General features: G+C 42.7%; 1 protein-coding gene across 4 annotated transcripts in view; it reads right to left on the reverse strand.

The window, feature by feature from the left end:
- Positions 1-3,593: 3,593 nt before the first annotated feature.
- Positions 3,594-16,296, reverse strand: part of LOC109306095 (meiosis-specific coiled-coil domain-containing protein MEIOC-like) — a 33,423-nt gene continuing 20,720 nt past the window's right edge. For all 4 annotated transcript variants that reach the window (XM_019529372.1, XM_019529356.1, XM_019529366.1 and 1 more), the window contains 3 exons: positions 15,797-15,931; positions 15,499-15,679; positions 3,594-9,562 (listed from right to left, as the gene is read on the reverse strand). In XM_019529372.1, coding sequence (XP_019384917.1) covers positions 9,306-9,562; positions 15,499-15,679; positions 15,797-15,931 — 573 coding nt within the window. In that variant the 3' untranslated portion in view covers positions 3,594-9,305. The remainder of the gene's footprint in view (positions 9,563-15,498; positions 15,680-15,796; positions 15,932-16,296) is intronic.

Raw genomic sequence — 16,296 nt, forward strand, 5'->3', positions numbered from 1 at the left:
GTGTTTGCGTGTATGACTGATTTGGGGACTGGAGGAACCCAGCCCCACTGAACTGAGTCCTGCAAGATAGCTCCATTGGGGGTGAGGGCTTGCAGGAGGGAGAGATACAGCTCCGTATAGAAACACCAGTAACACAAGCAGCACATTAATAGAATTACCAAGACCCTAGCCCTAATAAATGAGCACAGCCCAAAGTAGCAAGTGAGATTCAAATGTGCATGGATAATACATTTAGGAGACCCCCCCATCACAGGCAACTTCATTTTTTTCTTTCAGTAATTGTCCACATACACACGCTCACCAGTGGGAGACTCCAAAGCAGAGCCCACATGCCTGGAGTTGGGTCTTGGCAAGCAGCAAGTGCAGGAAGGACCTGAGGATGCTCCTGCCCTTGGGGAAGAGCAATCAAATCTGCAAGAACAAATTGGGGAATGACTGGCTGGATTACAATACTGAAGTCTCGGGACCAGAAAGCAGCACCAGGGCTGAAGCTCTTCAGTCATCTCATCCATCACCCATCCAGGCTGCGAGGTCTCCAGAAGCCCATCTCCCACATGAAAGCCCCTAGCCAGGCCAAGGCATGCTAGGTCCCTGATCTGATTGGTAACACAACGTGGGGTGGGCGAGTCGGGCACAAGCCCCGGTGCCTGTTCAGTAGGGCACCGACATAGCAGTTGCCCAGGGGCCCCGGGTGCTTCAGCAGCGGTCGAGCACAGGGCCCCTGCCCCACCGCTGTAGCAGAGGGGGTCGGGCAGACTGCTCCGGGCCAGCAGCAACCAGGGACTTTGCGTGCCTGGGGCAGGTAACGCTGCCTCCCCTGCCTTTGCCCCGCTCCCATAGGGTTTAGCTCAGGTCACCCCCCCCACTCCTGTTTTACCCAGGAATTTGATTTATACCTCTGGGCGGAGAGAGGGAATCCCTGTTTCTGGTAGGAGACCTGCCTTTACACCTCCGTTGAGGCTGGCGCAAAGGGGCCAATCCCAATGGCTCTGAAGCACTCACTCTACACCCGCTGGCTTAAGGGACCAACCACGTGAGCAGCTGTTAGAGATATTTGTCTCCTGCAGGCAGAAAAGGGAGGAAGCCTGGGGGGACCCAAGCTTAGGGAGAGGTTTTATGCATCCTCCTGCAGTAACATCAGGAGTTGCTTGGTGGGGGGGGAGGGGACAAATTCTAGGAAGAGGGAAATACCAACCTTCATCGGCACCTTGCATGGACCGTTTGTGAGCAGGGCTCCCAATCGCATTCAGGGTGCTGTCGGACAGTACAATTTGCACATGCTATCTCCATGGAAGGTTATGCAGTATCCAAGTTAGAAGCTGCTGTCATGTGTGTGCTCCGACCTGCACAGCTGACTTGCTCCTAGAGGGCTGATGAGCAGGGATGTGGCTAGGAGCTACCAAGTCTGCCTGGCCCTGGTGGCTCCCCTGGCGCTGCCTGCTCTCCCACAGTTCCCCCATGGCTGGCCAGCTCTCCAGTTGCATCCGTCTGGGTAAACCACCCACATAGGGGGTGGCACTGGAAACAATGCATCCTGGGATGCTGGAGGACCATAAATTGTCTTGGCCCTGTGGAGCAGACTGATGTTACCGCAACACAAACTGCCAGACACTCCTCGCCCAAGAAATTCAGAGCATGCTCAACATCTTTTTCTGCTGTGATACACAGACATGTCTGTCTTAAGTGTATTTAAACACACAGGAAGGGTACTGAGGCAGGAAGTTGCCAACATTTTCACAGTTCTGGGGAAAGAAAGAAAAGACCGAAGAGAGGGATTTACTTACTCTACCAGAAAGGAAACATTGGAAATGCTAACCCCTGAACCTCAAATGTTTTCCACCCTGGCGTTGTAATAACTTGGCACAGGATGCCCTAGACTGGCCAACTCTTGCATTGTGAATCTCGCGCCAGTAGAAATTTCAAGCTAGCATAGAATGCAAAATAATATCTCAAGTTTGGTTTTTTAAGTACTGCATATAAAATAAAAGCAAAAGGGGTCATAAGAGAATGAATGACATGAGGCAAGAATACGTGATCTAACAAAACTAGAACCTGGATAGTTCAGCTGTATCACACGCTCTCACCATTCAAGTGCCAACTGTCCGGAGGCCTGAACCTTCACGATGGCCCCAGACGGACGTGTGGGTGGGTCCATGTAGAAATCCAGTGTGGGATTTATGCAGGAGGGAGCTGGATGCAAGATAAGGATCCTAGGTTGTCAGCTTCCTAGGCAGGCTCTGGGCCTCCCGGTGGATTTGTTTTGCACAACACGATCATGACCCTGGGTGGGGCTTCTGGGCACTACGAGCATTTATACATCTACATTTTTGTGCTGGGATGCACTAGAGACCCGGTGCAAGTCTGTCCCACACGTGAGCCGACGTGTGCTGCACCACGTGAAGTTGTAGAAAAATGCAGGTCAGCGTGCAGAAAGTGGCACCGGCGCGCTTTTCAACTAAAACTTCCTCGATGCGTTTTAGTTCAAGAGTGCGCTGCTGCCATTTTCTCACGTGCATTTTGCCACTTATACCATTGCATGCGCCACAATGCTAGGCACTTTTAAAAGCAGTGCAGACAGGTACGAATGCCTGATCTGCAGTGGAAACTGATCTGTGCCACACTGTAAAATAATTACAGTTCGAGACACCCGTCACATTCCTGAAGGCTACATTTTTTGCCGTCAGGCCACTTAAAAGGGAAACAACAACGGGATGAATGGCGGCTACGTGGGTCATTCGCTAACACTTTTTCCCTTGGCGAATTTTCAAATCTCATTACTTCACTGCAACTTGGATCTTGGAAAGACTCTCCCATTTCCTGCGCGTGGTTTTACATTTGGAAGCTGGAATAACAGATGATCTTCCTGCTCTGGCCCGTGTAAAAAGGAGCAATCCCTTGATATCAAATCAACAGCTCCCACTCCCCTTATCATTTACTGAAGTCATAAAAATCACAGTGACTTAAAATATGAAGTACTTTAATTATTTTCATAACTGCAAGTGTTATCCAGAACACACAACAGGTCTTTTCAGTGCTGAATTACAAAACAGGAGGGGGAAAGGAGAAAAAAAAAAAAAAAAAAAAAAAAAAAATCACATGAAGGACAGCAGCTGATAATTAACATAAAGTTCAGCTGAACAGAACAATGGCTGTAACTATTTATTAGGCACATACATACAACATAACTGATTCTTTAAATTAAAAAAAAAAAAATCAATTATATATACACAAAATACTGGAAAATTACACTGGCCGTGATTTATTACAGAATTCCTTTACATCTGAGAATTTCATACATGTAACAAACCTTAGCATCTCTTTCTGCTCTTGGACCATTTTCTTAACATGGGCTGTGTGCAACTGTACACCGCTCACACGGTAGGCTACTTGACATGAGTGAATACAATCCAGCCCCAACCACGAGGCATCCTGGTGGTCCCACGTAATACAAGCGATTTACAGGAAAAAAAATGCCACTCAGGTTCACAAGACGAGACATACCCATTTCCTACAGTAGAAAAGCATATCCCAAACAGAAATCTGTGTAGTATAAATAACGTTTTGTTTTTTTTTTTGTTTTTTTTTTTTTTAAAGTTTAGTGTTACACAAGAGGTAGACGTAAGATTTTTGTAGCGTTCAGATATCCACAGTCATTCTACAGAAAGACTGAAATCAGCCTAAAAATTGGCTATGATTAAAGTCTTGAATAACTAACACATGACATCTTATCTTTTTAGCTAAATTGTACTTGCACATATTTCTGTTGGGTCCACTAAAACGGAGCACCTCGCAAAAACTCTCTCTCGTCAGCAATATTTCACTAGCAGTGTAAAAATCTGTTTTTAATTTTAATGAGTTTGACCAACATGTAAAAGATATACTTTGGACACCAAACAGTATATTAAAATATAGACACTATTAATCTTTTTATATTGGTCATAAAAAATAAAAGTAAACTTATTTGTCCCCATATATATTGGAAATAGCCTAATCTTGTGAAAAAACTATGCTCATTATTACTGTGCAAAAACAAGTGTTAAACCAGTTGTATTATATACAGTAAAAAAACATAAAGCAACCTTTATCTGGCAATGGATTTTCTTAAGTCGACACTGGTCTAGTCCTTCTCTCATTCTCTATTCTATGGTTTTTAAAGCTTATTGGCAAATAAGCAGCAAAGAAGATTTAGAGTTCCAGTTCCCCCATTTAAGAAAAAAAGCTGCTATAAGCTGGTTTACCCCGTTATTTTTTTTTTTTTACTTCTAACAACAAAAGTTAAATAAGTACATTAAAATGCATCTTATCTTGCACCATTAATTACAGTATTGCTAATAAAGAAAGACATCACCATGTTATATATAAACCAATTTTGACTGTCCCGTCAGAAAAAAAATAAATAAATAAAAAGCAAGTGTTTGTTAAAAGCAAATTGTAAAGCAATTTATAATATAAAGTAACTTCATAGATGCACAATTTTGCTTTTCATAATTGTATACAAACGTCACAAAACCAAAACAGTGCTGGTGATTGAGACGGATAAACTGCACTGGAGACAAATCAAGATCTTACCATGGTTAAGGCTGTATTTCTCTCCAGGCAAATCAGTATAAACAAGGTGCAAAATTCTCGGCCGCCTATAGACTCAACTCAGCCAAAGCATGCAGAGAAGGTGCATTCCCCAGCTTTACACAAAAAGCCAAGTGCGTCTCCAATTCCAGCATGTTACTGCCCTGCGGAGACTCGCAGCACCGCAGGGAATGCATATTTTTCTGGAATTTCTTGATACTGAACAGTCAGAGGGGAACTGCAAAGCTTGCGTGCACAAAACGATGACATCTCAGATTCACGTCTCAGGTCATAAAACAGAAGGCTCGACTGAAATAAAAAGCTGGCAAACCTAATGACTTCCTTGGAAGCAGGATTGTACCCGTTTTCTATGGAGCTGAATTACGACTCGACATACAGTTTTAAGAGGTGCTTGAAATGCAGCTCTACTGTGATCACATAAAATACCTGCGTTGTGCTCCCTGCTGGCTTTCGGTATGGGGGTTGGTTCTTGCAAAATCTGGCGTGGGCAAGTCCTAAACTGAAGCCTTAAAAAAAATAAATAAATAAAAAAAAAATATAACAGTGATGTCTTCAAAAATGGAGGGAGAGAATGAAGAAAAAAAATAATTAATGCAAGATCATGAACAAAAAAAACCCACAGGCTCTTCATGCCTGGCTGAAAGCAGTTCTCTTATTTTTAGGCTGCTCTCTTAAGATATCGCAGCTTCCCCAGAACAGCGAGAGAACAAAAACCAGCTTTCAGAGGAGGGCAGAAAATGACACATGCACTCTTATGTTGGGGGGGGGGGTGGTTACTGGTTGAAGTGGTTTTAATTCTTCCTTTCAGTAGTAATACAACCCACATATCTAAGTTTGTATCCTCACTCCAGTGACAAGCAGTAGCTGTGGCCTCTCATAACCCCTGAATCCCGAGTCAAGGCAAATGCTAGGATTTCAGGCAGAGGAGAACCAAGGATTAGAGAGGCATCAAGTAAAAAACAGAACAACAACAACAAAAAAAATTAGCTTTGTGCTAAGTGTGAATCAACCGTTTGGGACATTCAGCCCATCCGCAGTCACGTAGACGACATGATTTCTAACAGCTGTATTGTGGCACACGGAGAGGAAGAGCAGCAGGATCAACACGTGGGGAGCATGAGACTGGTACAACCCTTCTGGATCGTGGAAGTCTTCCCTGTTAGGACACGGCTCCGCAGGGCAGCAATTCTCCTTCCTTAGCAACACAGTAATTGGTGACAAATAACATTGATCCTATCAGTAATATCTGTATAGTAGTTCTGTCAAAATAGCTCAAATCGTCACAAGAAGTTTAGGGGGGCCGAGGAGAGGTGGAGGTACAGCCACGGGCACGAGCGTGCTCTTGTTGCAGTGGGCCGAGCAGATGCTCCCCGGGGGACGGCTAAGACAGAACCACCACTGGTTTCACTTCCGTTACCAAACGGCATTTGGCTTGCGATCTTCAAGCCTATGCTTTATATTGCATTGATGGGTTGGGATCTTCAAATAGCAAAAGTCATCTTTATTTTATCAAAATACATACACCTGTATTGTAACGACCCCGATTTGAAAAATAATTTTCTAAACATCCTGCACGCTTACAATTGAGAGGGTTCGTATTATTCGGTTGCTCTCAATTAGTGCTGGCAGCAAATCTTTCCTCCCATCTCATCCGAGTCTAATTGCGCAAGCCAATCAAATAAAACCTCTTTCCAAGACGGGTGGAAATGTTGCAAAATGGAAATTTCACCATGTGTTTGTTTCTTTTCCAACCAAACCCAAACCACCCCCAAACATTGTGCAAATCAATGTCTAGTTTAATCAAGACTGCAGTCTTACCAACTCAATCCTGCTTCCACCCAAGTCAAAGAATAGGCTTAGCCGCAAAGCAAACAAGGTAGCGATACTTATTCTCGCGGAGACCTGGCCACTTACGTTAATCGTATTTCACTGCCAAATGGAGCACTACATCACCTAGAAATACTACGTGTGTTCAGGGGACTGCTACCCTGAATGCAAACTAGTCCATTTACAAAAGACTCATTTTCCCCTGAAATAGGAGCGCATGGGATACGTCACACACAGAATTAAGACATTCTAGCAGTTCCGTTTTGTTGTCCGCATTTCTATTGCTGCTATTTGTTAGAGTATTGCCAGAAACGCACAGAAAAATATTTCCATGCTAACGTGTCCATCGCATACTTCATTTTTATGAAGAAACAAGCAGATCAAGTCAAAACAAATTAAGCAAGCACACTGGTTGCAACCAAGATTGGTTATTAATACGTTTGACTTGTGGCAAATCTCAACTGCTGGGGTGCTTTACAGTTGTTAAAAGATCCCAATATCTGGACAAATCGAACATTATGCAAGAACAATATTGATATATGCTACTTCTTAGCTATAGTCAAGTGCAGCTACATTGTAACCCCTTTAAATGTATTATTAAATTGCAATAGAAAGCCAAAGTGAGCATACACAGTTACCTACCGTTTTTGAAAAATAAGACTGTTAAAAGGCACATTAACTATATTAGGAACCAATTAAGACCACATTCCTTCACGAGAATAAACAACACACAAAAAAAATACAAGGACTTAGTGCGTCCAGTACATTCACTACTACAAAACAATCCTGCAGAACTATAATCATTCTGTAAACAGAAATGCAAATCAAGACGTTCAAACTCTGATTTCCTGTTAATAATCATCAAAATCAAACATGTAAATTCCATTATTAACTCAAATACTGTAACTCGGGCGTTCTCTTAGACTATCAACTACAGCTAATTTCTCACAAAAGCCTATTTGACCTTCTGAAATTCATTTGTGCAAATAAAACTGCACACGCACACATGCAGAAAACCCACCACGCACTGCAGTGAACTAGTTCTCTTTAGAATGGACTTCTAGGTTTAGACTAATACTGAAAAGATATCTAGTTGAGCTGAACTGGGTTTTCCTTCCAAAACACGGAGCATAGCTGCAATCAGATTCTGCCTTCTTTATTTTTCTCTCTCTTTTTTTTTTTTTTTAAATATATCAGCAGGTCAAAACGAGGCTTCTTCTACAAAACTGCGCATTCGTTGCCTCATCCCTGTTAATAACGGTACTAGGAAACTACGTCTGTTCTGGGGAAAAAAACAAAAACACATTCACAGGTCCAAAACTACAGACTGTCTGAAATATTTAGCAGGTGCATATATGTGGAAACAGGATTCTGCATTTACTCATAAAGTCAAATTCAACATCATAACATTAGGAACCACAGATCGATTCTCTTCTGGAGTCTTCCAGCCTTTCCTGCTATCCTCAGCATAATTATTTTTAAAACATGAGCTGTTCTTCAAAAGCTGTCCGTCAACATACTAACACCTAAGACATTACTTGGTTATTAGTACATTTTAAGAGACAATCTAACATTAAGACACGATTGTTAAAGCATTAAAATACTTATAATTAGTGCAATAAGAACAAAACGTGAATTACTCTTCCTTTTCTAATTCTCACCCTGTACATTCACATTGATACATAACACTTCTGATTGTCTAAGCCACAGGATGACGACTAGCAATAGCAATTAAATATATGAAATCTTCTCATGCTAAAACAAACCAGTTAAACAGCTTTGGTAACCTAGTATATAGTTAGCTTTATGTAAATATTTTGCAAACATCTCTTCCCCCAAAAAATCCCTAAATACCATGTGTATATTTATATATAATATACATATTTCCTGAGTAAATCGTTAATTATGATCATTAGGAAGGTTTGGCAAAAGACCCAACGGTATGTTACTAAAATAGATTTTTAAATAAACATACAATTAAAACATCAAAATAAATATGGAATGTTTCAGAAAATTATAGTACCATAAACGTATATTAATAACCACATCATTTCAATTAAGTGCATACTTAGATTATATTGTTACTCTTTTTAACCCACTGAGGCATCAGTAAATCTAAATTTTCTACTCCTGAGTGATAAGTTTATATCACCTGCAAACATCTCTCCTAATGTAACATTTAATACAACTCTAAAGTCTCCATCATTTTTTAAATCTAAAATTTTGTAACAAAGACTACTCCGTGGGAAAATTTGGTTTAGATAGGCAGCACAACTTGCTGAAGCATTTCATGTACCCAACATTAAACACCGATTATTCTCATCAGACTTTTGACAATTACCTGAAAGATTAGACAACCTGTCACAATAACACCATGTAAAAAAGTGTGGACCATTCAGTGTGGAGTGACAGGATAGAAAATTAGATTATTTAGCAATCACTTTGGCACTTAAAAGAACTACATAATGATGCAAAAAAAAGGCCAACAACTATAAAACAACTCTTAAATGGCATTTCTAAAATAGGATACATGGTATAACAAATGAAAAAAAGTTCCCCTAGCCACTCACTGGTTACTCAGTTGAAGACTTGGAGTCATAACCAACACAGAGCTTTGGGTAAGTAGTCAAGGAAATGCTCAGCTCCTGCCTAGTTCCCCTTATTAATAAAATCCTTATTTTATGAAGTAGACACTGCAATATACCAGCAATATTAAAACGTCAGTAACACTGTTACAAGTAGTGTGTGTCACAACACCAGAATCACAGTAATAAAACTGCAGTACTGATCGGGTATGTTATTCTCATTTTGTATAACCTAGCAAAAAAAAAGGTCTAGTACATTACAATGCACTTATTCCCTCCCCCGCACCCCCCTTTATTTTTTTGCTTTTATTCAAAAATCTGCATTGGTTCTTCAGGTTTCTCTTTTCTGCTTCCCTTGTCTTCGTGTCCCACGATGCCTTTTTCTTGCGTGCTTGCATTCCTAGGGCAAAGCTCTTGTAGCACCCTTTCAACCTCCTCCTGTTTTACGGGACTGCTCAAGGAGGTTTGCGGTAGAGTCATCTGCAACGCGCACCATAAAGCAGTACGAGCCTTGCGTGTGGAGACGGCTAATTCTTTGATGGCAACTGCCAGAGCAAGGACACCTACAAAAGGCAAAAATACAAAGCCAGGTTACAACGGTACTTTTACATAAGCATGCCAGTACCCACGGTCCAGACAAAGTCTTCTGAATTGAACCAACAATTAATACTAGACTAGAGAGAGGTAGTAAGCCGTGTCAGGTCTGCAGTCGGGCAAAACGTGGGGCAGAACGGCACCAGTCTGCAGTGTGCCACCCATGCCCTGCCTTCTACTAGAATGTCATTTTGCTCAAAAAAGATTGCATTTGTTACTGCAGAGCAATATTTCAAATACGTCTTTTAGACCAGGACATATCTATACTGCCTTGCCAGGGAGCCAGTATAGATATGTCCTGGTCTAAAAGACGTATTTGAAATATTGCTCTGCACTAACAAATGCAATCAAAGGCTAGTCAACTCGCTCCTACTCTGCCTGCACCCAAGCCCACTAGAGTAGATGGCTGAATGGGGTCCTGAAGGCATGGCCCAGAAAAGACCCCAAGTCACCTACTCGAGGTTGGATAAGCACAAGTAAGAGCAAGTGCATGGGGCTGGATTCTCACGAGCTCTCCTGGGTACGGCGGTAGGTCATACAGATGTACCCGAAGTCAGATTCCAGAGCTCCCCCAATGCACGAGCTGCCAGCTACACTCCCATTCCAGGATCAGTACAGCTAGTTACAAAAGTACAAAGCAGAAGTAGTAAATTCTTTACAGCAATCTTCAAGATGGCACTGATAACTTGTGACATCTGTGGTGATTCCTTTAACCAAGCAATGGTGATTTTGCTGCTAAGACAAGCCTCACCAGCCTTCAAATGCTCTATTGAACTTGATTAGTATTCAATTAGTGTACACCAATAAAAATTCAAATATTTCAAGTATGAATCTTCTCATCCAGCAGTGACAGCAAGATCATCCAAGTTGACTCCAGTCACCAGAGGTCTCCACTGGAAACAGCCTAAAATATCCGTAAGAGACTAGGTTTCCTCTTCCTCCAGGCATGCTCTCTCTCTGCTCTCCCCATCTAGGTTAGCAGCTGGACAATACCCGTACTAAGCTAGTGGTGTCTTTACTGCTCAGGCTGTGTTAGGGAGGACTACCGTGAAGACACATGCCATCCAACTGTTTCCACTTTGAATGCAAAGCAGGATGATGAAGTGTTGTGTAGTCGCTGTTAAAATAGTAGTAGGCTTGCTTTGGGCACATGCCAAAAAGGAACCACACAACATGCTTTTAGCATGGAGCAGCACAGAGTGGAAGGAAGTAGACAGGGCATATTCTCACAGAAATACTCCCTTGCACCATCCAATGGGATATAGGCATGGCCTCTTATACATAGCTGACATTTTTTGAACTGAGGCCAAATCACCCTTTTCTAATTCCACAGAAACTGCCAAAACATGCTCAAGTGCTATTCACAGAGTTAGACCTGGTTAACTATTGCCTAGTATGAAATATTCTGTTTTCTAAGCAAGCTAGCTATAAACCGTGTTCGGTGAACTGAGGCCAAGACGGTAGAAGTAGCAGAGACTGAACAGTCCAGATAGGTCAGGAAACAATCTGAGCGATAGTGAAGGGCAAACTTGGGATGTACACCAAAGAAGTATGAAGTAGGTGGGAGTCACTGGGTGGACTAGCTCACCTCTAGCATTTCCAAGAAATAGTTGTACATAAAGATATAGCATTTAAGAGCCACAGACTTGAAATAACTTCTAAGTACAGATGACATACCTAGAAGGTCCCAAAGAATCTGTATAATGCACCGGACTAAGAAGTCAGAATCTGTTGTCTTTGTGAAGACAATGGCCAATAAGCCATTATCATCAACTTCTTCAGCAACCCCTCGCAGTCAAGGATGATTGCCTTCCATGACCATCTTTATCTATGTGACCGAAGATGGCTGATGAAGCCTACCTTTTCCACTTCCTGTTGTTGTTGTGAGGTTTCAAAGTACTGAGATCACTGCAGTAGACTCTTCCTCTATTTGAGGCGGTCCCAAGAGATAGTCTCCCAGGAGTTGATATCGATGTTACACTTTTTTTTTTTTTTTACGTTGGCCGAGAGGACATCCCTAAAGCACTTCCTCTGCCCTCCTCTTGAGCATATGCCTTGCCCGAGGTGGGAGTTGGATATCTGGATGACATGGCTGGCCCAATGAAGTTGAAAATGAACGCAGCTGACTTTGGAGTTTTTTTGTGGGGGTGCTGTCGATAGTTCTCCATATTGGGTACAAGAAGATTGTTGCAACTGAGGCCTCAAGCACGCTCAAATCAGTACAGATGCTTGAATCCCCAAGCAACCTAATGTGACAGGAGAGTGTAATGCTTCTTCTCTGCTGGCAATGAAAAGCTCACATCCCACAGAACAGAAAATCTGATGTTTGTACTCTGTTAGGGATCCCCAGTGGCTAGAAATATAAAGATCTCCTCATAGTACCAAATGCAGAAACTGCAGCATTTGAGGGCAGCTTGGGTGCTTGTACATGCCACCACCTCACCTTCTGCAACAACCGCTTTAATTCCTCTCCGTTTTAAAAAACGCTGCCATCGGATGTAAAAAGCCTGGTTAACACAAAAGCCTGGTTAAGATCTTCGTACGTAACCAGCACAGCTCAGTTATTGAAAATTCTCATTTGGAGGAGACTTGATGATGTCGAATCTTTTGAGGGACTCCTTTACTTTCAGGGTATGTCTTTACCACTTCGGTGACTCTTTTGGGATTGCTGGAAAAGTGTATGCCCTGTCCATCTACTCCCACTCCACACATGCCACATGCAGAGAAGAGGTGAACACACAGGCACACAGAAATGCAAAGGACAGATCTCAAGAGCTGCAATGGAAGGTGCTCACAGTAACAGCCAGAACAGAGTCAGTCTCATTTTTCTCAGTTTGATGCATGCAGAGGAGGCAAAGCTGTGTTTCTTGGTAGCCTTCTCAACTGCTTTGTGGAAGGAGTACAAACATGCCATTGGTATGTGGATGCTGCTTTCTGGTGGCTGTCCTCCATCCACTGCAGTAACTCCTAATCACAGCAGCGTCTATTGAATAAAGACCTGAAGCGCTGGTAAGAGACTTGAGCATGACAAGCTCTAGAGAAGCAGGCATCTTGCAGGGTAGTTTAATTAACTCAAAAAGTCCTTCACTAATGTGGTATTATTACTACAAGATGTCAAGGGGGAAGAAAAATGTCACACAAGCTCCAGAATCCAGAAGGCCAGGATCCCCAGTGTGTTAGCTATTACATGAATCAACTCCAGGAACTCCTGTAGTCATCTAGTGTCAGGATAGAGGGTACAGGGACTACAGCCTCATCCAAGGATAATGAAGAATATATACAAGCTGGGGCAAAATGATCCTCTGCTTGCAACCCTTCCTCAGAGCCACCAACAAATCTGGCTAGCAAGCAGTAAAATTTTGTGCTGGTGGCTGAACTTCCCTGCCCTATACACTAAGTTCCTAGCAGAACCAGTAGGACAGTTATTACGCTGCGTGGCAGTTGTCATTTTACCCATTAGGAAGGGGGGTACTATTGGTCTCAAATTTACAATAAAATGATAATATTAGTATAAATATTGTTTAAAAAAAGTCTACTGTTCCAAAAAAAAAAAAAAAAAAGTCAGACTAGAATACCCTGACCTTAACTGAACTTTCTGAAAACTATTTTATCACATGCCAGGGAAACACTCTGTTCTATTATATAACAACATCTCCGTGGACATGCTGATCAAAACTCTAAATGGGTCTTTTCTACTAAGGCTGACTTCCCAACAAAAGATCTGTCTATGCCCAGTATTAAACAGAGAAGGCACCTTCAGCCCTGCTTAGGCTGTCTAGTCATAGCCTTGTATTAGAAAAATAAGCAGTGCTACTTGACGCCAAATTAGATCATAGTACCGAGCTATATTCTACAAGCTGCTGTCTTAAAAATTTAAGTGCGTAGATGTTTAAGTCTAGCTAAAGGAACATGAAAGTAATACCATATTTACTTAATTCCCAGACGATAACCCCCACCCCATTTAAAATGCGGGGAAAGCCCCTGGCTTTGGATGCGTGTACAAGGTGGTGCGGGGCAGGTGGCTGCTGTGGCTCAGACTCCAGTCCTGACCTGGGGTTGGATTCGGAGCTGCAACCGCTGCTCACCCCCTGCTGCCTCTGCCCTCCCTCCTGAAGCCTCCTCGACCCAACACCTTACTGTCTGGGTCCAGCTCCAGCTCCAGCACAGCTCTCACCCCACACTGCCCCAGGGCATGGAGCACACAGTTGCCCTGGCCCAGCCCACTACCAGCAGTGATGGCAGCAGTTCTGGCTGGAGCTGCTGCAACAGCTGCTGTTGCTCGGATGGATCAACCATGAGCTCCGTGCACTGGGCCAGAGTGGTGCCAGAGCCCTGCTGGAGTTGGGGCCACAGGGTAAGCGGTGGTGCAGGGGCAGGCAGCAGAGGAGCCAGCTAGGGTGTGGGGGGCATTTGGGGGGAGGCACTAGGCCACATGGGCAGGCAGTGGGGGCGGGCAAGCGGTGGTGGGGACAGGACACTTGACTCCCCCGCCTGCTGTGTCCCACACTGCCTCACCACTACCTGGCCCTCTACTGCCTCCCCCCCATATGCCCTACCACCTGCCTCTCCCCTATTGCCTCTTCACCACCTGCCCTCCTACTGCCTCCCCCCGCCACTGCTTTCCCTGCTCCAGCAGTGGGAAGATTAAATTTAAAATGGCCCTCCAGTAATTACATTCTGTACATGGGAAAATTATAAATTTATAAATGCTCCATGTACAAAATCCAATTCTTGGGAGGCTGGTCTTAAATTGAGTCATCCTGGATTCAGGTAAATGCAGTAGATGCAAGGAGCAATACTAAAGACCAAGCTGTCCTGTGGCACATTTCTGACTATAAACTGTCCTTAGGGCAGTCTCTTGATCTTCATGTTCCTTTTACAAAGAAATTAATGTGCAAGACAAGATAGCAATCTTCTTGCACAAAAATAAGGAAGCCATCAAAGAGGAGTTTATTTATATATCAACAACAATTTGTTAAGCTTCCTGGCAATTAGGAAGCTCTTTAGTAAGCAACCTAAATGAGGTACAGCAATGCTAAATGCTTGCAGCCAACCTTTTTGTAGCTTGTTTAGAAGGCAGGAGTGTTGGAGTAAAGCAAATTTGATGCAAGCTACAGAACAGCTGACAAAGCACCGAACGAGAGCCAAGCACGGCAAAGGCAGAAACGAAGCACACTGCAAGTTTCTCCATGTAGTGCTGCCAAGGCACTTGACTTCTGTCGCATAGCAATTCTTGCTATTCCTCAACAGAAGTTACAAATCATGCCAAATTTGTGGTGGTTTTGTGGCAGATAAAACAGCCATTCAAGAGCAATCTACAGCCACGCAATTTTCACTGCGTAAGCCAAGAACAAAAGACCACTGTAAATCACCATTAATGAAAAAACTAAGCATTGGCTCAAGTGAGCATAGCCTGAAATTAGGGACACAATTTAGTAGATTTTTTATATTAAGTATCCCTTTTCAATCACAGTCTACTTTTTTTTGCAGGAATGAACCTCATTATCACGTAGTACTTTAATAGTACACAGATAAAAAAAAAACAAAAAAAAAACACAAAACTCAAGATAAGATTATTTAATATAAAGAGGATTGCCGGGATTGTTTTCTTTTACTGTTTAGACCTCTCCCCCCCAAAAAGATACATTTTCTAGGTGAAACAAAAAACAAAAACAGTGCCAGTGAAAACTGAGTAAGCTCTCACAGAAGTTACCTGATACAAAGGAAGAAGTTTATTTTTCCTTTTTAAAAAGGTACGTGGCACAGGAAGAGAGAGTGTCAAAGGCTGCAAGTCTTTTTCTGAAGTTGCAATATTTAAAATCTGTTAACAGGGATTTTGCTACCACATTTGCACAGCTGATCTTTTAAACACTTCGAGAACCACTGAGTAATACAAAGCATTTACCTTTCTCACTGTTATAACGAGGCGCTCCTCGTCTCTGCAGACTAGCAGCATTAACGATCTCATCCCTACGCCTTGCTTGTGTAACGTGGATGGCTTCTAAATGATGCTCCAGAGTAGCAGATATGTTACCATGGACCGGACTGCGTTGAAGCCTTTCCATTTTTCCTATTAAGGCGAGTACCTAATGGATGGTTTGAAAATACCAACATTAAGTGCATAAACCTCCAGGGGGAAAACAAACCAATGCACACATATATCATCTGATACCACCGATATCTAAATAATACTCCAAGCTTACTCTGGCCTGTTCTCGGAACTGGTCCACAATTAAACGATCCACTCTTGAAGGGTTAGCAGGAAGTTGAGAAACAGGAGTGTTATTTGAGCTAGATACCTGCTTTCCTGGAAAATGTATTGCAAGATCAGCCTCAGCCTAAAGAGAAAACACATCTGTTTAAAATATTTAGCAATTAGTGACGTTCTGTCATCTATGACAACGGTTCCCACGGTTTTTTAGATTCAAAGCACTCTTCAGAAAACACCACCTCTTAGCTTTCGCTCATTTTGACTACGGAAAAATAAAAAAAGCAATTCTTTTCTTGCAGAGATCTCAGGACCACAGCCAGTCAAAGCATTTTTGATTCTCTGGACTCTTATTTGAAATCTTTGGTTTTATCTGATGAAACATATGCAAGTGTTTCTACTCCTAACAGTGCTAATACTGCATGACACCCTTAAAAGGGTTTCACAGCACCCCAGTGTGCTGCTGCACCCTGGTTGAGAATCACTGGCTTAAAA

Source organism: Crocodylus porosus, unplaced genomic scaffold (assembly GCF_001723895.1).
Source record: "Crocodylus porosus isolate Cpor-Errol unplaced genomic scaffold, CroPor_comp1, whole genome shotgun sequence".
NCBI classification, from domain to species: domain Eukaryota; kingdom Metazoa; phylum Chordata; order Crocodylia; family Crocodylidae; genus Crocodylus; species Crocodylus porosus.